At 58.0% G+C, this 23,901-nt stretch overlaps 1 protein-coding gene across 11 annotated transcripts in view; it reads right to left on the bottom strand.

Moving 5' to 3' along the window:
- Window positions 1-22,263, bottom strand: part of SCN5A (sodium voltage-gated channel alpha subunit 5) — a 94,057-nt gene extending 71,794 nt beyond the window's left edge. For 8 of the 11 annotated variants that reach the window (XM_078432491.1, XM_078432482.2, XM_078432484.2 and 5 more), the window contains exons 1-3: window positions 22,049-22,263; window positions 6,755-7,069; window positions 3,883-4,000 (exon numbers count right to left, since the gene is read on the bottom strand). In XM_078432491.1, coding sequence (XP_078288617.1) covers window positions 3,883-4,000; window positions 6,755-7,027 — 391 coding nt within the window. In that variant the 5' untranslated portion in view covers window positions 7,028-7,069; window positions 22,049-22,263. Of the gene's footprint in view, window positions 1-3,882; window positions 4,001-6,754; window positions 7,070-21,631; window positions 21,695-22,048 lie in introns of those variants that run through there. The other 3 variants (XM_078432490.2, XM_078432489.2, XM_078432481.2) reach the window with 3 other exon arrangements.
- Window positions 22,264-23,901: the final 1,638 nt, after the last annotated feature.

The following is a 23,901-nucleotide window of genomic DNA, read 5'->3' as shown; positions in this document are numbered from 1 at the left end:
GCCGGGCGGGGCAGGAAGGCTTCCTGGAGGAGTCATTTAGACGGGCACCCACGGCTGGGCAGGGGTGGTCTCTTCCTGCCTAGAGGTGCTTGGAGTCCACGTGACTCTGCCCAGAGCAACCCCAGGTTGCCCATGGAGCTCAGCGTGCAGCCGATACCAGAGGGATGAGTCAGGGGCACAGCCGGCCAGGGCACACCTGCTTGCATCGTCTGGCAGTTTCAGGCCGATGACTGAGCCGGCCCCGTGTGTGGGCAGAGGCAAAGGCCAGCTCTCGAGGTCTGAGCTCAGCTGAACATCTTCAATCCTGTCGTGTCATTGTCCCCAAACACCCACTCCCAGCCTCATGATTAAAATGCCAGCAAGGACTGCCTGCCTGGGTGATGGGGAATGCCTGAAACTTGGCCCGTCTATCTTCAGATCCCGGGGAGTCAAAAAAAAAAACCAAAACCCTCCCAAACAGAAGGGATGCCGTGGGGGGCATGTTCATATATTTGTGCTATTCAATGAACATGCACACACACACACACACACACACACACACAAACATGTGGTTTGATTGCCCATTTGAATCTGCTAGAGAAACGTGGGAGGATTTTGTGAACAGATCCTGTGCACCCAGGAAGGCAGAAAGCTTCTCGGCGTGAACGTGAGGCCTCTCTGAATGTGGCTGCGGTGCAATCGGGGGTTCAGTTGGTTTCTTTTATTTGATTCTGGCAGGAACACATCCTGCAGGATTATAACAAAAATACATTGGAAAAAAATAATTCTACATACCCATATTTACTTTGTAGGCCACTTCCCAGGGACGCGTTGCAAGGGCGGAGCACAGAGCGAAGCTGGGCGGAATTACGGGGCGCTCGCTAGCACGTCCCTGTGAGTGCCCGGACTGTTACTAGTGAGTGGGTTTTGAGAGCAGGGGCTGCCCTCCTGCCCTGTCTTAAGTTTGTCTTTGCTCCCTTGCCCTTTCCGAAGGGCCCGGCGCAGAAATGCGCACCTGTGTGGCTCGGTGGGTGTCAGCGGATGTGAAAACGGGAGCCGACCATGGGTGCAGACTTTCGGTTTTGCAAGACGCAGAAGGGTTAGGTAGAGCTTTGCTGCGTGACAATATGCATATAGTAAACACTGCTGAACTGTATACTTAAATATGGCTCGAGATGCTAAATTTTGGGGTGTGTGTATGTGTGTGTGTGTGTGTGTGTGTGTGTGTGTGTGTGTTTTACCACAATACAAAGGAATGTCAGCAGAGTGAAAACTCACTATTCAAAACACGAAATCTGTGTGCATTCGAAACGCATAGCGACTGCTAATGGGCACAGGGTTCCTTTTTGGGGTGATGAAATGTGCCGGAATTGGAGAGCGGTGATGGTTGCACAACCTTAGGAATACATTAAAATCCGCTAAATGGTACATTTTAAAATGATAAATTGTGTGGCATGTGGATTATGTTTCAATTACGAAGGAAAGGAATACACGGAAAGCTAGTGGACTCCCAGGCCTCCCACCGGGGATTCTGGTCTGGAAAGGGCCAGGAATCGGCATTTTAAATGGTGGGGCCCTCACAGACCGACACTTGTAAACGACTGCCCAGGGTGGCGTGTGCCCGAATCACGGGGCCCTGGCGAAAATGCAAGGGGTGGGGTGGGGCCCGAGATTCGGCAGGTCTTACAAGACCCTCGTGATGCGGGCGTCACTGGTCTGTGCCCCACTCTTTGAATGGCAAGGCTCAAGGGCACGGAGGCTGCTCCCAAATCCTGTGGATCTGGACCCTTCTTCTCCCCCGATGCACTGAGCCCACCAGGGGGCGCACCAGCAGAGCGCTCCCATCCCCACGCAGTGGCTTGTCAAGGCAGCCCCTGGGAGACCGTCGCGGGGCCTCAACGATGGCAAGCCACTTCCCTGGGGCAGCGACCCTGGGGGACACAGGCCGGCGCTGAGGCCTCAGGGTGGGTCCCGCCGGGTGGAACGAGCACCCCACAGGCTGGGCCTCTGCTCCATGGACACTGGCCAGGCTGGGGACTCCAGTGTCCCGACTGCCTCCCTGGCTTCATCTGCCTACCCCCGCCCCCGCCCGGCCCAGAGCCTTGCAGGAGGAATCCTGGGGCTGCTGTCGCATCCCTGGGGGCCCGCTGCGGCTGCCAAACAGTGCTGGGTTGGTTAGATACCTGCAGGAGAAGCCCCAGGTGGGAGCCGGAGAATGCTTTCAGGGAGGCCCCGCCCCTGGAGTGAGGCGGGGACCAGCTCAGAGCGAGCAAGAAGGCCGGCCTTCCCTCCCGCTGCGCTGTCCCCACCAGGCTGTGCCCACACGCTGGCAGGAACGACAACCGTTCCTGTAGCTGTCTTATCACTCTTAGGGGGACTGCAAAACTCCCAAGGGGCCAAGCACAGAGTCTTATTCAGCTCCCTACACCCCGGTGCCCAGCAGAGTGCCCGGGCATCTACGGGGCGCTTAGAAGCAGTGGGCAGAACGGCTCAAAACTCAATCTCGAGCTACTGGCGCCTCGCTTTGAAGGGCAGGCGGTCCCCGGAATATGGCCCCTCCCCCACGGCGTCTGTCCACCCTAGAGACCACCCTGCAGTTGCCACAGCCGCGGCTGGGGCTGCGGGTGAGACTCTCCCTGGACACACACAGGTCTCTGGAGCCCTGTGAGAAAGGCAGGAGCCAGCGGGAGGAGGGGAGAGCGTGACTGCGTGCAGAGAGCAAATCTGGCAAAGCGCCCCTCGGCTTAACCCCTGGGGTGAGGCTCAGGCACAAGCGGGCAGCAAGTGGAGCCAGGAAGCAGCACCCTTCATCCCCGCCTGGGCAGGAGAAGCCCCTGAGCTGTCCGCCTCTTAGCGGACACGGGGCAGGGTGTTTTCCCGAAGCCTCCTGCCCTGCCCAGAGGTGAACGGGTCTTTGCCTTGGCCTCAGAAAAGGTCCATCCAGAGTGGGGAACGGAGGGGGGCCCTCGGGGAGGGCTATTGGGCCCGCCTGCCACACCCACGACTCATCGCACCGCCGCAGAGCCCAGCGGCCCTGATTCGATTAACAGCCCAGCCAGCTGCCAGCCCAAGGAAGGCTGCCCAGGCGGGCGCACTGAGACGCAGATGCCTCCGGCTGCATCCGGACCCCCGCCTGCCCGCCTCCCCATCTGTGGGGCCCCTTTCCCGAAGTCCGCAGAACCGCCGCGATTGGGTGCCGGCGCCCTGTCCCACGTCCCACGTCCCACGCGGCGGAACGAGGCCCCCCTGGGGCCCCGAGGCCAGTCCCGTCCCTTATTACACTGCAGCAGTCCCAGAGCGCTCCTCCACAGCCGGCAGCTTTTTTAGGCTGCGGTTTATATAATTTAACGCTAACCGGAGTTCTTTGAGATAACTCTGAAACTGCAAACATTTTGTCAACACCTAATCAAAAAGCAAGTGTCGCCTCCCTCGAAGGATGCCCACGTGTGACTGCACCAGAGGCCTCTTTACCGGGAAGCGGTTTCTCCTTGGCTGAGCCCCGGTGACCTGCTTGCCGTCCCTGCAAGGGGGTGGGGAGGCAGCGGGAGGGGACTTTGGAGCCAATATCGGAGTCAGGGGACCCTGACAGGCCTGTGTCTTCTTAGTAGGATCCCTACTAAGGATCCCTTAGTAGCTTGGCTTCCAGGACGTTTCTCTCCTGAAGAAGCAGGGCTTCCCAAACTTTCCCCTGCCTGAGAATCCCCTGGGAGGTTGTTGAAACGCAGAGGCTTACTCGGCAGGTGTGGGGTGGGGCCCAAGAGCCTGCCCATCCAACCGGCCACCAGGTGATGACTGTGCTGCCTGGGCCCTCGGGACGGCCCTGCTCTCAGCCTTAAACACCCTGCCCACCTCCTCGTGGGGCCCAGAGAAGATGCACAGCACGGACCGACTGCAAAGGATATGAATGAACCAGAATCTTCACAGCCGCTCTCCGGATAGGGTGGAAGGGACTGAGGACATACAAGGCATTCGTGGCACTGAACCGGAAGATGGTCTTGCCTTTATTCAGCACGATGAAGGTCTGTGAACAGAGAGGTGTTTTAGGTTGGGGCGGTGGCCCCTCGGCCCTTGTGGAGAGAGGATTCTGGGGGGCAGGTGTTGGCTCAGAGCCCTAGAACCCTGGCTAAGGGGTAGGGTGGGAGAAAAAGAGGGACTGAGAGAGGGGGAGGGGGGAGGAAGGAAGGCAGCTGGTGTGTTTGGCAGGTCAATGGGCCCTCACGGTGTTGCCCACGGCTGCAGTGGGATCAGGTCAAGTTTAGGGGAATGCCAGGTTGGGTGGGACTTAGTTTTGTTTCAAAATTACGGCCCTAACAGGAAGAGGCCTCGCATGCTCCCAGCCGAGCTGTTATCACAGCAGAAGCCAGGATCTGGCCAGGATCAGCTCCTTCCCCTTCCCCCTGCCGACCCCTCCCTGCCCGCTGGGGCCACAGGGACTGATGAGGGAGCTGGTCCTCGAGAAGACTGTAACAGGTGAGAAGTAGGGATGGCAAAACGCAGACCCCAGCCCTGAGGCCCTGTCTCCTTGAGTCCAGGACAGGTGTCAGCCCTGCAGCCCCCACCAGAGGAGATGACCGATGACCTAGCGTCTCCCCCCACTGGGGGGGGGTGTCTTTTTTTTTTTTAAGTTTGTTTATTCATTTATTTATTTATTGTGTGTGTGCATGCACACACGAGTTGGGGAGGGGCAGAGAGTGAGGGAGACAGAGGATCCCAAGCAGGCTCCTTGCCATCAGCACAGAGGTGGATTCAGGGCTCGATCCCACACACCATGAGATCACGATTTGAGCTGAAATCAAGAGTCAGACACTCAACCAACTGAGCCACCCAGGCGCCCCTCTTTTTTTTTTTTTTTTTTTTTAGTAGGCCTCACGCCCAGCACAGAGTCCACTGTGGGGCTTGAACTCACAACCCTGACATCAAGACCTGAGCTGAGATCAAGAGTTGGACATTTAACTGACTGAGCCACCCGGGTGTCCCCCTCTCTGGGTGGGGGGGGTCTTGAGCAGCCCAAGGCGGACCCTCTCTGCAGGCTTCCAGAAGACACTGTCCACACAGCACCGTGGGATGTGGGAGTGGACAGGAGGTGCTGGAGGCTAAGCCACGTGCAGATACAGCCCTTGAGGACAGCAGCTCACCCCCCCCCCCCCCCCCCCCCCCAGCTACCCAGGCTAAGCCCAGCACAGCTGAGGTGGCTCAGGGGTTGTGCTTCTGCGAAGGTTGAGCTGGTAAGACAAAGTTCTATTTAATCTGAGCTGGAAAGATAAGCTGACTGGATGTGTCAGGACAAAAAGTTCTGCTGTGGTACCTGTGCCACCCCTCGGGACTTCAGGCAGTGTGGCCAGGGGGCAGCAAGGAGAGACAGAAGGTTAGAGGCCACAGTCAGACCCAGGCCATGGTTCAAGTATTCCTGATCACAGGGATGGAAGCCAGTGTCCCCGGCCGCCTCCAGCCTCAACTCTTACCCGCCCCCCAAAGCCCAGCCCAGTCTCCCCTCCATCCTCATTTGGGTCCTCCTGCCACGGCTCCGGCCTGTCCCAGCTGACTCCCACCTAACTGCCGCTCTCATTTGCCACTGAAACCCGGACTGGCCAGCAGCTCTGGCCTTAACCCTCACCCTAATTCTTACCTCCCGCTCTGGCCAACTGGGACCTAGGCCCACCTACCCTGACGGATCCCAGCTTCCAGCCTTACTCTGAGCCCAACTGTCGCCCCAGCCTTCGACCTCAACCTCACGTGTGTCACTTGAACCAGGGGCAAGTGCCAGCAGGTGCGAGGTGTCTTCTCTCACTGCGCATGTTGACTGGGTGGGCTCTCCCTTTACCGATGGACCCGCACACCCACTCACGTCACACATGGAGACAACTGTGCAGCACCCCCACCCTCAGGTTCCTGGTCTCTTAAATGCAGTCTCATGGCACGGTCACACACACACACACACACACACACACACACACACACAGGCACCTGGTGACACAGACACACAGGACTTACACTGCCACATGCTCATACTTGCCCTGTGAACATCGACTCTGTCTGCCCTCCAGCCACCTTCTTCCTTAGGACCTGGCCGTCTGGGGAAAGGCCTCCACCAAATGTCTGCTGGTGGTCTGAGAGGTGAGGCCAGGGCAGGGTACCCAGATGGGGGGAATTCATGTCTTGGGTGCAAATGCTTACTGGGAGGAAGCCTGAGTCACCCTTCCCGGTGGACAAAAGCCACTTCCCCGCCCCACACTCAGGGGGACAATGGCAGAGTAAGCTCCCTCCCCACCCCTCTCGGATGTCCCACCGGCCCTCACAGTCCCCGCTGCCAGCCTGCGAGGCCCAGGAGCCACTGCCTCGGCCCCCAGCCTGAGCTGCCCAGGCACGGCCAACGCCCGGCAAACCCTCCCGCCAGAGCGTGCGGGCCACAGGGTGTCCTTAGTAGGAGAGGGGACCACGTGCTGTGCTCTGGGACCCAAGACGGGGAGAAGTCTGCCAGAGGGGAAGTCTAAGCACAGATGACTTCCAGAATAGGGCACTCCACAAGGAGGCGAGACAACCGCGGCTCTGCCCGCTCCTTCCCTTCTAACACCAAACCGTATCAGGCTGCGTCATTCTGGCTTTTATTCCGGAATAAAATTCAGATGATCGGAATATAGATCACCAATGACTCACTCCCTCGAAGCCCAGGGAGCCTACCCCGCACGCAGCCCCACGTGGAGGCGAGGCCCTCTCCCTGTCTGCTGTCGACAGGGAGCCTCAGGAAGGCGTGGGCACGGGGGTGGGCGGCCGTCACCTTTTGGGTGCTGTAGAAGGGGTCCAGGTCCTCCAGGGGCTCCCCGATCAGCTCTCGGGGCGGGTTGCCGTAGAGATCCGGCAGCTTTCTGGAGGCCTGCAGGTCCAGCTGGGGCCGGGGAGCCTCCTCCTCGGGCAGCCCTTCCCGGCTCTCCTGCGAGGCGGCCGAGCCCCGGGCTTGCTTCTCCGCCATGCGCTTCTCGATGGCCGCCAGGGACTCCCGGGTGAACCTGCGGAAGCTGCCGGTGCCCCGAGGTAACAGGAAGCCTGCCATCTTCTCATCCTGCTTCTGGGGCACAGGCGGTCCTCGCGTGGCCTGTGGGGAAGCCAGAAGACACAGACGCGGCGCCTGATGCGGTGCCCGGACCCAGGGGGCAGGGGGGCCGCTCCTGCCGGGGAGGGGAGGACGAGGTTGGCGGGCAGGGCCCCGGGAGCAGTTCCCAACCTCTCCAGAGACACACCTGGGCGACCCTGGCCTGGGTAAACCCCGTGTCCTCCGGGCTGTGGGCTCCGCGTGGGGACCCGCGGGACAGTCCCTTTCCCATCCCAGTGAGCACGCTTGATGGCAAGTAGGCAAGAGTGGCTGCCTCACCGAAGCCCTTTGCTCTGCCCCACTCGACACAAAAGGGAGCCCTTGCACCTGTTGCTTCCTTACCCGAGCCTACTGAGATACTTCCCACCAAGGTGCTGACACTCTCTGGACTAGGAGGGACGCTCCCTAGGGCAGGGATGGGGCCTGTCATCTTTTTATCGCAGGTCTGTGGCAGGGCTGGTCCTGAACAAGCGAGTGATGGAGGGAATCATGAAGAACACATAGGTGAGGGAAGGGCACGAGAAGGTGCCCAGTGCCATCCCTCCTCTCAAGCTCGTCCCTTCTATAGGGACCCCTGGGGCCCTGTGGAGGGTGATCACAGGCCTCCTGGGCCGATGCCCAAACTCTGGGTCTCTTTTCCAGGCAGACGCAGCCTGGGCGCTGGGGCCAAAGGGTGGGGGCCACTCTGTCTCCCCAGAGCACCACGCGCCTGCAGGGGAAGGCTGCCCAGACTTCTCCTGGGGCACGGGGGGTGCCAGCCTCTGGTAACTGAAGGGGCATCTGTGTCTGCCAAATGAGATGCAGGCAAATCCCACGGGTTTCTGGAAACAGCAGGGTAACAGTCATGCAGGTGCTGGCCCCCTGGTGTATACGGCTGCAGCAGAGGATCCCCCCCCCCCCGCCCCCGCCCCCGAGATCCCCAGGGGGAGCATTTTTCCAAAGATGGGAAACTCAGATGCAGCATCTCAGGCTCCTCACACCTCCCCACCTGCTCCCTTCCTCCCATATCTGAACAAGTGACAGCAGAAGCAGACAACAGTGACCACCATCCACGCGGGTGTCCAACCGGCACACATGTATGACGCCAGACCGGGGGAATGTGGGCCCCAGTGGCCTCAAACGATCCAGGACCTGGTGCGAACAGGCTCTGCCTATGACATGGAGGCCAAAGAATGCGCTCCTGACCGTCCCAGCAAAACAGGATGTGGTAGGCACAGCTCCTGACTGGGACACCACCGGGAAGGGGGAGGCAGTGTCACTTAATTACCACATCAAACCCAGGAATGGCCGGGCACCAGCTCAAGAGGGCAGGGTGGACACCTGTTGGAGATCCCTGCCAGGACAGAATCCCTTTCCGCCAACCAAAGGCAGGCTTTGCCTTGATCTCACTCCCGAGAAACATGTCACCAGTGACCCCAGTGATCTGCCGCATCGGCCCTCGCACACAGCCCGCAAAGAGCCCGGGACCAGGCACCGTGATTGCTGTGAGGCAGGCACCTGGCCAGGTGACAGGTAAACAGTGAGCAAGCACTACACAGCCTTCCCCAGGGAAGCGCAGCAAGGAATGTGTGGAGGGAAAGTCAGAGCAGAGGTCCTAGGACCCAGCACCGTAAGAACCACCCCATCCTTCGGTGTCTTGTTCTTCTGTTCCATTCAAGTCAAGTTAAAGGAGCATCTCTGTTAAAAATAGCAAGTGAGGGAGTGGGCTCCCATTTTCTAAAAGCGATCTCTGTGTAGCTTCCATCTTCGAGTGAACAAAGAAAGGCGCCTGTAATACTCATCACCAAAGGTGAATGATTTTTTTCCCCTTAGCTGGTAAGAATTTGGGTAATTTTACGCTTTCCTTTTTGTACTTTCCTTTAGTGCTTGAATTAGTTAGGATGATCTTGTATTATGTTCACAAAAGCCATAAAGTCATTAGTCTTTCTTTTAAAAAAGGCGGGGGGGGGGGGGGGGAGGAGAAAGAAAGAAAAAAAAAAAAAAAAAAGCCAGCCTGGATGACAACAGCCCTTTGCAGGGCAATTCTCTCCACCATCAGCAATCACCAGTCAAGTAAATCAGGAAGCCTCCTCTTTGACTTGGAAGTATTTCCTAAAAATAGTGTTCTCTGTCTCAACTGTATGCATCTGTGTCCACATGCCTGCAAGGGTTCTGGAGACACGTGTATGCCCATGGACCTGCAGAGGCTCACCGGTATATACTGGTGTGTGTGTGTGTGTGTGTGTGTGTGTGAGAGAGAGAGAGAGAGAGAGAGAGAGAGAAAGAGACAAAGAGAGAGACAGAGAGTGTGCATGCACGCACAAGCTGACACCTGCACATACGTCTGTTCCAGTAAAGGTGTTTTTAAAACGCGTATTGAAATCGATGATTCGCGCAGATCGGGGCGCGTCTCCTAAGTGTACAGGTGGATGAACGTCTGTAAACAAAACAAACCTGGTAACAGCACCCAGGTCAAGAAAAATAATTGTCTCCGGTCCCCCAGACTCAGATTCCCCTCCGGTCACTACCTCCCTGGGCGGGGCGACCACTCTTCCGACTGCTGACGTCAGAGACACCTCTGTTCGTCTATGGAGTTCGGGAAAGAGTTCGGGGCAGGGGAAACGACGACACCTCATTCTCACTAACTTCTCACTGCAATTAAGCACCTCCCTCAATTATGAATGTAGGCAGCAAAACGATAGCGTGAGCGGTACCTGTGACCAGTAGAAGCTTGCAGATCTTTCCCGGACCCATGACAGGTGCCGCAGGCATCTCAAATATCATCAACGCTTATCGATACTTCAGAATTACAATGCTTATTAGACCCACTGCTAGATCTTATTGTTTAACACGTTCATAAAGAACGCTGACGATGGGGGCCTGGGTCTTAGGAAGGGTCTTGTCCCAGGAAGTCTGGGAAGTCTGTGGTTTCTGAAACCAGATTCCAGATGAAGTTCCCTGCCAGCGCCGCCCCCCCCCCCCCCCCCACCTCAGCCAGGCAGCCTCAGGTTCCAAAGTAAACCAGTCAAGAGTGTCCTTTGTCTCTGGCCCCCGCAGGCGGTGCGTGGTGGGTGGGCAGGATGGATCTGTTTTCTCTCTTGTTCTTCCCCTGCCTGCACCTGGCTTTGGCCTTGCCCTTCCTTCAGCAGCTCAGGGCCCACGCCCTGCCGGTGGCCGAGACCCGCTGGGCGCTGGCTGCAAGGTTTCCGGTGAAGCCAAGGTAAGGAGGGGTTGGGGGTGGGCCAAGGACGCTCCAGGCTCAGGCCCGGCTATAGCCTTCCGGCCTGGGAGGTCAGGCCCCTGGCTTTCCAGGGAGGCCCCACCTCTGGCTGGGAGGAGCAGGGGGCCTCTATCTTGCACAGCTCCAGCGTGTGGGGGAGCCCAGACCTGGTTTCATTCCAAGAGCATGCTCTCTGGAAGCAGCGCGCCCGTGACTCTCCCCTCGTCTGGGACAGCTTGTCTGTCCGCTCCCTGGAAAGGCTGGAAAGGCTGGAAAGGCTTCTCCCAGCCGATCACCCTTCCCGGCCCACTTGCCCCTGTTCTGTCAGCTTCACTCAAGCTCAAGGGGCCCCCGACTCCATCCCCTCTCAAGTTTATCAGTTTCTGGTTACTGGGGGCATCTCTCCCAAAGTTCTGCTGGCTCCCAAGATTTCACGGAAGCAGACCGTGAACCTTCCTTCTCAAATCGGTTCTTCCTGATCCTTTCCTCTGACCCGGGCTACACCCCTGCACCCTCACCAAACACCCCCGCCTCCTTTCCCACCGCCGCTGCCCAGGGACAGGCCTCCTCACCCGGCTGGCACTGTGCTGACGCCACGGCCACTGGCCTCCTCCTTCTTTCCTTCCATCCTTTACATGAAGCTCCATCACTCCCTGGCTCAGACATTCCCAAACACTGTCCCCTGCCCCGTGCGATGGCAGGGCCACCCTGAGGGCTCTCCTCACCGACCCACCTCCTCCAGGACACCCTCTGTGACTGCCCACGCACACTGACCTCCCTCCTCTGGGTACCCTGCCCTTCCCCGCTTCCTGGCCTCGGCTGTTCTCTGATGGTCCCTGGGGTGAGTCTGATTTCACCCAACAGCCTGAAAACCCCTTCTTAGGGAAGGGCTGGGCCCCCCTCCTCTGAGTCGCTGGCCTATACGTACCAGTATTCACAACAGGGTGAAGATGCTGTGGGGGAGAACAGCCAGCGTCCACACCAGAAACTGGACCCTTCTGGACTTGTCTCTTATTTTTTGTCTCTTCAGGTGGCCTCCCTGAAGAAATATTTTCCTGAATGTATGGGGCACAGAGCTAGTGCTCAATTCCTGGTGGTCACAATGCCATGACGTGGAACTCGACAGGGTGCAGCCGTGGGTACTGTCCAGGGTTGGGGACTGATGCTCTGGACCTCCCTGGTTTCAGCACTAAGGTTTCTGCATCCTGAGATGCGATACCCTTTGGTCCCGGACAAACCAGAATGGCCGGTCACCTGAGAGGTAAAGAGGGACCGGACTCTAGCCCAACCTCTCCTTGTGGTGCCTTCCTGCCTGTTCCGCTCCCGGATCCCAAGGCAGGCATGCTCCAGCATCCTGAGTCACCTCTGGCATTTTGGTCGCCTTGGAATCGGAGCCTCTGGAACACAACATGCAAAGAATATTCTTTGCCATGTAAATTTATGCAAGGTGCTCCGTGGAAGTGGTTCCCAGGCTTCCTAGAAAATCTCTACCGGCTTCCTCTGCTCTGTGCTCCTCCCTCCCACCCTGCAGGCTCGGGCAACCTGTGCCCTTGCCCCATGGCCCTGCTTTCCACTGCTCCTCAGTCCTAAAGCAAGAAGCTCAGGGAGAGCGTGTGGGTGCTCAGGAAGCCAGGGCTCACTCCCCACAGGTGGAGGGGAGGGCACCAGGAGCGAATTCATATCTTCCTGGAGGAAAACAAGTTAAAACTAATCAACACCTCAACGCATAGAATCCTTTTAGCAACTGAGTGATTCAGTGAGCATTTAAGCAGCACCCACTGTGTGCATGGTCCTACAAATGACTTCCTAGAGTACTTTTCTGCCCAAGGTGATGGATCCTAAATCAACAGGTCATGATGGGAAAATGAGTCCGAGCCATCCACAATGTGACTCGGTGGCTTCTAAGGAAATTTCCACTTAGCCTTGCTGAGATTAGCAAGGAAGCGATGCCCTGGGCCAGAGAGCCGGGCCCTGTGCCCAACTCCGCTTCCACCTTTGGCTCCCCCACTTCCCTCTCTGGAAGATTCCCTGTTTCTGTTCTGCGTCTGCCTTCGGCTGTGTCCTGAGCTCCCAAAGCACAGTCCGGCCCAGCAGAGATGCCTCGAAGGGCCTGGTGAATGAATGAATGAGTGAATGAGCGCCAGATTAACCCTCCTATTGCCCAGCCACTAGCCCACACGGTGAGCTTGGACAGCATCAGAACGCCCCCTTTTTCTGGACCTTAGTTTCCCCAATCGTGAGCTGGGTGGGCCATGCCAGCAGTATCACGTGATACTAAGTAGCACTTAGATGGCTCTAAGTGCTGCTGTGGGTCACCTTTCATCCCTGCAACAATCCCAGGAAGAGGGGAGGTTATTATCTCCGTTACACAAAGGGAAATCTGATGCTCGCAGGTCAAGTAAGCGAGCCCCAGTCTGTGTGAAGCCAGGCCTAACCAAGGTCCTACCTCGTCTCCCACCTCTGATGGCACAGAGGGTGGGGAGGAAGGGGCAAGGTCTACCGTGGGTGGGACATGTCTGTGATCCCCACTACAGAGCTAGGAGTCCCTGGCTTAGTCCCTGTTGGCCTCCTCTGGCTGGCCAACGTGTCTGTGCCCACTCGTGGGCAGATGCTCCCAGGGAGCCCTGGCCTATTTCTGCCCATGCCCAGAGAGTCAGCAGTTCCCTCGTCGGAAATGATTCCCTAGCAGGTTCTCTCTCCAGCTCCGGCCCTGTCCAACTGCCCTGTCCAACAGGGTGGCCACCCAGCCCCCATGGCACGGAGCACGTGGAATGTGGCTCGTGCCCATCGAGATGTGCTGTTGTACGCTCCACACCGACTCTGGAGGCTTAGTACGGTCAAGAATTCAACGATCCCATCATTAACTTTTAAACGTGGATTACGATTTACACAGACGATATTTTGGATATACTGGGTTAAGTAAAATATGTTCAAATTAACTTCACTTGCTACTTTTGACTTTTTAAAATGTGGCTACTAGAACATTTCACATTGCATATGTGACTTGCGGTTGTAGTTCACGTTATATCTCCACTGATGGCGTGACCACGGTGTCCCGGCCACCAGGCTCTAAACCCTTACAGAACTCCACCCGCTTTGGGCTGGGCCTCAGGCTAGCTGGGGGTGGGGGAGGGGAGGGACAGGGAGGGGGTAGGGATGGGCTGAAGGGCAGTTGTCCTCCTCCGCAGACCAGAAAGTGGCCACCCCGGTTTGGGGCAGTGGCTGTGGGTGGTTGGGAGGGAGGTGGGGGACAGGGGGGAAGTGGGAGGGGTCTACAGCATCCCTCCTGCCCAGGCAATTATCTGCACAGTCCTGGCGCTCCCAGGGTACCAGCTTGGACAAAAGCTCAGCGGGGGTGCCAGCTGGTGCTCGTGGCCCGTGCATTCAGGTCCTTGCTCCCGGATCAAAGGCACATTGGCATGTCCTTGTGCAGGGCCTCAGCTAACCGGCTCCCTGCAGGCTCCACTCCTTTGAGGCTGCACACGCATTAACTCTGTCTAGTCCGAGCCCTATCTCTGGGGAGGGGGTGAGGATCCTGAGGGGGCTTTCCTTCTCTAGTCCCTATCCCAGCCCCCAGCAATCTGGGGAAGTCCTGCAGAATCCGCCCCCCCCCATCCCTCCCGGAGGCGAACACGCCCACCCCAGAAGCTGGGGATGCCCTCATTTACATTCATTTGCATCTCATTTATTCCAACACTCAGGCTGAAGCCGAGGCTAATTCAGCTGACAGGAAAACCCCACCCGCTTGCTCTGAGAGTGTTTCCCCAGGCAGGATGAAATGGGGTCCCTGAGACCGGGGCAGGGGGTGGCTCTCTGGAGTGGACGCTGAAGGGAGAGCTGGAATGGGGGCGGGCGCACCTTTGGCTTGAGCCCTGGATTCAGCCAAAGCCTCTGTTTTTTCAAACTCCTCCTTCCCCACAGTAAGCACAGGGCCCACCGGGCTTGGAAGCGGTTCATTCATCTCGGGGTCAGTGGTGTTCCCAGTGCCAGGTCAGGAGAACTGCAAACTTCCCAGGTCATTCAGGGGCCCCTCCACAGGGCACACGACATCCTCTTCCCCCCCAAGCCCGAGTCTGCCTTGTAATCCTGTTCACTGCTCCATGCACAGGGATCTATAATGTTGTGCCAGGAGGCACTGAGCTGTTAGTCAAGGCCCAGGGCTGCCTAGACGCCCTGGGTCTCCAGGGTGGGGACCTGAATGATCCACGATGCGACCACAGAACTCAGAAGTCAGAGAGCTGGCTCGGTCAACCAGGGCACTTCTGCCCCAGGCCCTGGACCATCTATACCCATGCATCTACACACAGTTGGGCCAGAAAGGTGCCCACCTATGGCCTGGGAATCACCTTGAGGGCACACAGGTGCCCAAGAGACAGCAATCAGCATCCTAAGCCTCTTTCTAGCACCATTTCTTCCAACTCATTTTGCTCAATACCTGGGCTTAAAAAAAAAAAAAAAAAAAAAAGCCTTCGTGCACCGATGTCATGGCAACCGAAGCATTTATGGAGCACCTACTATGTGCACTGAGGGAGACAGAAGTTCCCCCAGTGAAATCTGGGGAGCGTAGGGTCCCTTACTCCTCAGAGATAAGGCAATCCACCCATAAATACACAAAATCTATGCCACAAAAGTGTCTGTTGACACAGTATGCATGTGCAATCCTTTTGCCTTAATACTCTGAAATTGAGGTATAATATACAAACAAGAAAATGCACAGATTTTTAGATGCTATAGGTGAACGACTTTTAACAAATCTATATACTTGTGTAACTACCCCCTCCGCTCCCCAGTTAAGATCCTAAACATTCCCATCACGGCAGAGAGTTCCCTCAGGTCCCTTTCCGGTCAACGTTTCTGATTTCTATCAGCACAGATTAGTTTTGCCTGTTCTAGAACTTCACATATATAGAAGCACACTGTATGGGCTGTTGGCCTTGAATGTTCTTGCTCGACATAATGCTTCTGAGATTTTTACTGTGTATTTGTTGGTGACTGCCGTCTAAGTCATCTAAGTTCCCTTTGCAATGCACAGCGACCATAAGTGACCCATCTGGGGACAAGCCCTTCAGAAACAACTCAATCATAAAAGGCAAGGGCTGGAAAGGCCCCAAAGTCCAGCTATCTCTGGGGACGGCCGCCCCCGGGGGATCCTTAGGGAGTATTTTTCTCTCCTTCCCTCAGACATTTCCTGAAACAGAAACTCAGCAATTATACATCTAACAGGCACCCAGCTCAGCAAGGGAGTGGGGGCTTTCCCTGGGTTTCCAGTTTTGTTAGCAACTAGCTGTCGCTTTATTTAACTGGCAGTCTGTGCCTCATCCAAGCCCACCACGGTGGGGGTGGTGGCTGGGTTGGCACTGCAAATGGCCAGCTGAGCTCCCGGGCCTTCTTTCGCTCAAGTCTGGCTGTGGCGGGCAGGCCTCTGTCCCTCTGCCTCCCTGCACCCCCACACCAGCTGGGTGTCCCTTAGTCGGAGGATGGGAGAATGGGCTGAAGGGCCTGGATTCTTCCCGGGGATGGGCCCCGAAGCAGGCAGCAGGGCTGGGCAGCAGAGGGCAGGCACTCTGGCTCTGAGGAGCTCTTTGGAACACTTTCCTGCTATGGGCCCAGGTCGATGAGGCTGGGGCTCTGATGGCCACACAGCAAGTATTGATAGGGCTGGGCTGGTCCCTCCCGTGGCCTGATTTCCAGCCCCCCCCACCCCCTGCCCCGTCTTAGATCTCCCAGCCTGGCCAGATGGAGGGACAGTTAATGTAGCCCGAGAACTGAAATCAGTGCTTCTAGCCAAACCTCTCCCTGCCCTGCCATCCCTTTGAACACTGCCTCTGGAGTCAGGCCCTTCCTTCACACAGGACTTCGAGGAATCAATACCCGCCAGAAAGGCATTTACCATCCTTTAATGCCAGGAAGAGCCTTTCTACCCTTCAAAATCCATTCCCAGAAAGCATGGGGACTGCCCGGGCCAGGCCTGGGTGGGGCGAGGGAGACAGGGGCCCAGGCTTAGCGCCGCCCCAATGCCTGTGTGACCTTGAGCCTACGGGCTGACCCGCACTGGCCCTCGGCCTCCAGGGCTGCAAGGAGGGGACAGGCCCCTGGAGATGACACCAGCGGGATCTCCAAGCGGGTGAGGGACCTTCCGGCACCCACACAACTGCCACGAGAGCACCTCTATCCTGTTCTTTCACTCCCTTAACACCCCCGTGTTGGGGGCGGGGGGAGGTGCGGCTTCCCACGGCCTCCCTGGAGATTTGGTCAGAAGGCGAAATGGAGGAGAAAGAACCGAACTCCAGCCCCAGAGCACACACGTTTGCTTCTCAGAACAGGCCCGCAAGCACAGCCTGCTTTCACCTCTCCAAATTCTGTGCCTCCGCCTCAGCTGGACTCTAATCCTACCTCTTCCAGGCGCCCTCCCCTGGCTGCTCTGGGCCACGCTGACCTCCACTGGGGAGGCTGAGCCCCCAGCCCCAACCACGTGTTTCCTCTGGCCTGAGCAGCCTTCTCTCTGGCCCTGGGGGGTGAACCTGCCAGGCCCCGAGGGTCTTCGGTATCCTTTTCTGCCCATCCAGAGTAGTAAAAGTGAGGAACGGACAAGAGACATTCGCAGAACTGTCCCACCAGACTCTAGCTTCAATAACCAGTAAATTTTCTGTTGGGCTTGGGGCACACCAGATACTCCTCCAGGAAATGAAGCTGGTGGTGGGGAAACCGTGGGCACCCAGCTCCCCAGCCCAGGGCTGTGATTCTGCAGGGTGGGGTGAGGGTGGCCTGGCAGGGGAGGTGACACAAGTTTCAAAGAGTCCATGAGTCACATGGCCCCAGTGCTGTGCCAGCCACGGGGCTTGCTCCTGAGGAGCCTGCTCCTGGGCTCCCTCCCCCATGTGAGGGTCCCAGGCCCCAAGAATTGACGTGGAGGCTCTATAAATAGCACCCATTCCATATTGATCATCTTAAAAAGACACGGTATGTTCTAGGCCCACAAAGAGAAGAGTTGTGTCTAAAAATAGTCTCATCCCCAGGAACCACTGCCAGTCCCAGGCAGTGGTATAACCCGTGCATATCAGAAGGGGGCAGATGATGGAAAGGGTGGGGGTCAGAAACTGAGGCATCCAGCTCCCCCTCATTATCTCTATTCTGGCCACCTACGCCACCCATGCCTCAGGAGCCTGTCACTGCCTCAGGGCCTTTGCACATGCAGTTCCCTCTTTATAAGATATTCTTTCTCCAGATGTCCTCTGGATTAGTTCTTTCTTGTTATTCGGGTCTCAGTTCAATCACCTCCTTCAAGAGGCCTTCCCTGACCAGCCAGTCTAGGGTCACTCTTGTCTCTCCATCACATCATCCTGTTTCACTTCCTTCATAGTCCTGATCATGATCTAAAATTATCTTCTGTATCTATTTGTTAAGTGGTATCCAGACTGTCTCTCCCCAGTAGCAGGTAAACTCCATGAGAGCAGTTATTGTGTCTGAATTGTACACCTTCTAGAATCTTCCATGGCACAGAGTAGGTCCTGAATGTCCTATCCAGGCTCTCCCCAACCACCTCAGGCTGAACTCTGCCTCAGACCTCCACCTCAGGCCAGCCTGGGCTGGCAGAAGACAGTGGGCATCCAGTCCCGGCTTCCTCTGCAGCCGCCCCCGCCCCCCATGCCTGCTCTGCTCCCTGCCACGGGAGTTTTACGCTAGCCCCCCTACTCCTGGGTACCTGCTCCATACAACCTCATCGTGTCCCCAGATACTGCTTTCTGGAACACCTTTCTCTCCTCACAGCAAGATTTCCTTCTCCTTCGTGCCCCCCACCCCCAGGAGGAATCACAGTGCCTGCCCGCAAAATCCCCCTCTGAGAACAACTGAGGCCCCATGGGCACAACGTCAATGCAGAGACCTCTGGCCCCTCCCTGTGAGGAAAAGGTATTTTTCCCTATAAGCACTGCCCGTGGGTGCACCGCATGAACACACATGCCTAGAGTCCACTTCAGGCTCTCCCTACAACCCCCCCCCCACCTTGACCCCACCCCCGGCCAGCTCCCCTCTATCTCTTCCCTCCCTCTTAAACCATCAAACTCTTGCAAAGAGCTGTCTACACATGCTGTCTCCACTTCCTCACCTCATGCTCATTCCTGGATCCACTCCAAACTAGCTCCTACCCTCACTGATTCATTCATTCATTCATTCATTCATTCAACAACTGTCCATCTGTGCTGGGCACCACGTTCTGTAGGTGTTAAGGAAGTTTCTGTTGCCAAGGTCACGGGCACCCTTACTGTTGCTCAATCTAACAGACACTCGTTTTAAAATTATGCATCCTTTTTGATCTATCCATGAACTTCTCAGAATGCGAAAGATTCTTCACTCTTCGGCAGAAGGAAACGGAAGACACCCCTTCCTCCAGGACGGGCTCCCTCCTTGCTTTCTGTGACACCTCCCACTCCTGGCCTGCCTCCCACCCTCGGACTGCTCCTTCTCAGGCTCCTCTGCAGGCTTCTCCGGCCTTGACTATTGGACTGCCCCCACCCTGTTGTGTTGTACCCTCTATCCCACATTAGGATCACCTAGGTGCTTTCAACATTTCTGGTGCCAGACAAATTAGAACCTCTGGGGGTGGAGCCTGGGCATATTTTTTTTTTTTTTTCAATTTAAAAACGCTTTCCGAGAGATGCTAACATCGCCAGGGTTGAGAACCTCTGGTCTGCACTCTTGCTGGACAGTCTAATTCACTGCCATGGATCCCATGGCCAGCCTCTGCAGATGCTTCCAAGTTTCCACCGCCAGCCCAGCTCTCCTGCCTGAACGCTGGACTCTCCCCTCCAAATGACTGCTGGACGTTGGCATCTCTCTCTGGAAGCACCGACGGTTCCAGTCAGAGCCCTGCAACGTCCGTCGCTTCTCCTTTGTCCTTTATCAAGCTTGCCAACCTAAACTTCGCTCACGGTGTGGGAGGGCGGTGGGGAATCTCACTTAATGAGCAGTCAAAGTTAGGGACGGGAGAAGTGGCGAGTCCCTGAACAGAGAAGAAAGTTGGAACAGGACAAGTTCCACCACCTGTGGTAACCTGACTGTTCCTCTCCTTCACTTGAAAGGCTTTTGGTGGCACCCACGGTCTGCACTAGAGGGGTAGGACAGTCTAGAGCAGATATATGGACACCTGGGTTCAAACCCAAGGCCTGCTACTTAGTAGATGTGTGACTTAGTAGATGTGTGAGCAAGTTATTTAACTTTTCTGGGTCTCCCGTCTCACCACCTGCAATACTGTCCTTAGTATGGTCCCCCGCCTCCAGGGTTGACGCAAGGATTCAGGGGATGAGCCTTATAAAGTGATTAGTGCCATGCCTGGCTGGCAGAAAGCACTCAGTGAATGTTAGCTATTTTTAGTACCATTACTGAGGATAAATTCCCAATTCCTGAGTAGAGCTCACAAGGGCCCCCGTGACTGTGACCTTGGCTTTAGCTTCTGCTCTTCCCTCCCTCACACCATGAGACCCAAACGGGTCGCTGAACTGAATTTGTGTTGTCTCACAAATCGGCACTGGGTGGCTGGTCCTGATGGCTAGACTGTAGCTCCTTCATCTAGAAAACTCCTATGCATCCTTCAAAACCCATGTGGAAGGTTATTTTTGTTAGATAATCTTGACTCTTCCGGCTGGAAGATAATCAGCCCTCTTTCAGGTGAGCAAGGGGGCTCACTCCTGTCGTTACACACCTTTCCGATAACCTTCCCATGGGTGAGCGGGAACTAGCCTCCTGTGAGCAGAACGGAGACTGCCCCTGACCTCTGTCCCAGGACGTTCCCAGGACTCCCTTCTTGGGTTGCTGGGGCACCAGCCTCCTCTGCTCCACAACTGTCAGCTGTCTCTGATGCTTCCCACCACTGCGAGCTCAGTCTTCATGCTGAGTGAGTCAATCCTGGAACTTTTCCAGAGCAGCTCTGAGCACCACACAGAGACAGGCCAAGCACCTCAGAGGCACAGCAGCTGCCCCCACCACCCTGGGCTGAATGCTGGTTCTCGGCACTCCAGAGCCCCTTCCCTGTCTGCTCAGATCCTCTTTGGTCAGTCCTACGTCCTTCTGGCCCCCAGGAAGTGGCTCTCAAGGAATCTTCACCCCAGGTGGTGCGCCAAATTCACGGACTCTCTAGACGACCTTGGGTAAGTCCTTGGCCCACCGTCAGCCTCAGTTTCCCCCTGTACAATGTGGCAGTGATGACAGGATTAGATTAAAACTTCAACGAGGCTCACTGCAGCACAGAGCTGGACCTTCTAGCATAAAATCTGTGTTCCACGGTCTGGCTGTGCCCTGACCCTCCCCTTCCGATGCTCCTGTGACTGCGGCATGGTCTCAGCTATCAGCCTGTGCCACCCTCATTCCGCCTTCCAGCTCCATTACCACCCACTCACGTGCACCTGCCCAATTCCAACTGGGAGGAGTTGAGGGCGAGGAGATGGGAGTTGAGGACAGCAGTACCCAGGGCTGGGCTCCCAGTGGCCTGGGCCTCTGCTACTCAGGGTCCCCGTAGATCCTGAGGGGTTTGACGGGAAGCAGGGAGAAGGCTGAGGTGCTGCAGCGCGGTGGGGTCATATGGTGTGTCTGTCTCCACTGAGCTGTCCAGGCTCACGGAGGAAGGTGACGAGGGTCTCAGCAGGAGCTGGGGGGATGGAATGCCAGCCCAGGACCCCAAGAGGAGACGGATCCTGCCCTCCTGGGACTGGTCTCGGGGCTCTCAGGAGAGAAGACTGACTCCTGCCCCAACCTCAGTCATGGCTTCCTGATTCATCTGTGCACCGGCCTCCAACAGGTGTTTGCAAGGCGGGCCTATGCCCGGGGCCTCGTCCCCAGCATCCCCCCCCCCCACCAGCACTCTCCACATCTCTGGCCTCCACAAGGCTAGGCACCACGACTTCCTCCCGGTGCCACCAAAGACGATCAAATAACGCAGAGAATGAGAGCCGCCTCCCTCCCGTCAGGGCGAGTGGACCTGCCCAGGTCAGAGCGAGGAGGGCAGAGAACTCTCGCCAGTCCCAGCGCACAGAGATCTCCTCTGTTGAGGCCACAAGGAGTTCTTCCCTCCTTCAAGGCACACAGAGACCAGATGCGGCCCCGTTGGGGCGTCAGAGGGCACAGAGATCTCTTCGTGGTCGGAGCGCGCAGAGAGACAGGACACACATATAAATCTCTGCCGCCTCAGGGCGCAGAGATCTTTCCCAGGTCAGGACGGGCAGAGATCTCGTCCCAGAGAAGATACCCTCAGAGGACGGCTCGGCGGGGCCCAGAGAGAGGGGGTGATTGGCCCCCTCCCCCATCCCCAGCCCTGCTCGGTCGGCTCCCCGGCTCTCTGGAACCACACTCACTGCGCGCCTAGTCGCCGCTCTGACCTTGGGGTCTCCGGCCTCGGGAATCCGGGTCCCAATCCCAGACCCTCCCCGAGCCTGCGCCAGGGTCGGCCGGGAAGCCGGGGCCGCGGCTCCTCCTCCCCCCCCCGGCCCTCGACAGCGCACCGGGAAACCCGGAAGGAAAGGGATGAGGAGGGGGCGCAAGGCGATTACAGACGCCCCCCTCCACCGCCCCCCCCCGGGGGTCCCCTCCAGCCCGGCAGATCTGCACCCTTTCTTCTCCCGCCTCCCAGCCTCGGGGGGCAGCGATGGGGGAGGGAACTGCCGGGCGCACCCGGGGCAGGGGAGGGGGTGCGCAGGGGCTGGAGGGTCCGACCCTCGGGGAGGAAAGTTGGGCGGCGGCAGGCGGAGGGGGCTCCGGCCGGGCCGGGGCTCCCGGGCGCGGGGGCGCTCGCTCACCTGCTGGTCCCCCGGCCCGGGCCCCGGGATGGGCGGCTGAGGCTCGGCGCGGACTCGGCTCGGCGCGGGGCTCGGGGCACTGGGCGCAGGCTCAGCGGCCCCGGGGGCGCGATCCCCGCATCCCACGGGCGCCGCCGCCGTCTCGGCTCCGCCGCTCCGCTCGGGCTCCGGGGCTCGGCGGGCGGCGCGGGCTCGGGCTGGGGGCGGGGTCGGGGGCGGGCCCCGCCTGGGCTCGGCCTGGGGCTTGGGGCCCCGGGCTGGCTCCGCCCCAGAGCGACGCGCCCCGGACTCCGCACGTGGCGCTCCGCCCGCTCAGAGGGTGAACCCCTGGGCGCCCGCCGGGGCGCACACCCCCACGCTGCCCCGGGGGGGGGGGGGGCGGCCCGGCCGCAGACCGCCGCCCACGCGGACACGGACAGGCACACGCAGACGCGGGCACACGCTGGGGTGCACGCTCACCGACCCCGGGACGCTTCGCCACATGCAGCCACCCACGCGGACGGGGACGGGCACACGCCGGCACGCACCGGCGGATACACACAGGCATCGCCACCGACCTGGGGACCCCACGAGGGATACTCAGCCCCCTGGACAGGGACGTACCCTGATGCGGCCTCACGACACACGCGGACGCACTGGACACACGCACACCTGCGCAGTGAGAGAGACACGCACCGACACACAGACACCCACATGGACATTGGCAGACACACTCTGATGAACTCAGCGACAGGCGACTCGGAGACGCACATCCCCTGACACGCTGCCGCGGAGGCGCACACGCTCACACGGGGATCACACTGGCCCGCAGAAGCACGGGCAGCACCCAGTTCCGCACGGTACCAGACGCCTGCACCGACACACAGACACACGCAGACCAGAGACAGGGACACAAGCAACAAATAGACAGACACCCACACATGCTCACGTACGCCCACCTCGTTGGGGCACACGCAACCTGCACCTCGACACACACACACACACACACACACACACACACACACACACTCAAACGTGGGGACACTGAGTTAGACACTGCCTCTCACACACGGACGGAGACTACCCTGCAAACTAGGGCTTGGGCACCCGGGCTGACCCATAGGGACACATGCCCGGGAACACACGCCTGTTTAAAACAAGACAGGCTACGAGCTCTTTCCCAAAGGCCGGTAAGATAATTGGAAGGGATGATGCTTTGTGCCGTGCAGTGACCACTGCCCAGAGCTGTCACAGGAGTGCAGGAGCGCGGACACACACACACAGGCACACAAGCACACACATGCACGCACACACGCACACACGCACAGCCTTTGTCTTCTTTATCAGTAGCATTTTACTTTCCTGACTTTAAAGCTGCTCTTGGAGGGCAAAACGGGTCCTGGTGTCTCAGAAAGCACCAAGGTGCTGGGTCTGAGAGTTCAGAGGCTGTGACCTGCCCCTCCACGGGGATATTGGACAGGTCACCCTGAGGCCATTGTCCCTTTGGGACCTGCGTGTGGGGTTCCAGGTGTCCCCTGGTGCCTTCTATATATACTGAGGAGCTATTCCTGCTTTCAGGACGGCTAGACCAGGGTGGGGGGATCGGTGAGGAAGTCTGTCTGCAGGAAAGTTTAGGACACAGGACACTTTCTGGGCCTGGATTGGGTAGGATGGCTCCTCGCCAGACAGATGAATCACAAACAGCCTGCCGGCTTCTAGCCCCCTGACGGGCCTCAGGTTGGCCAGCATCTCCCACTAGCGGTCAGAGCGGGAAGTGCAGGCCGTGTCAACGGCAGCCGGGGGCGCGGGACCCACCGCCTTCCCTGAGCTCTCACCTCCCAGGCGGGAGGAGAGGGCTGTACAATGAGGGTCCT

The sequence above is a fragment of the Panthera onca genome, chromosome C2, assembly GCF_046562875.1.
Source record: "Panthera onca isolate mPanOnc1 chromosome C2, mPanOnc1 haplotype 2, whole genome shotgun sequence".
NCBI lineage: Eukaryota > Metazoa > Chordata > Mammalia > Carnivora > Felidae > Panthera > Panthera onca.
This window is presented reverse-complemented; position numbering and strand designations above follow the sequence as displayed.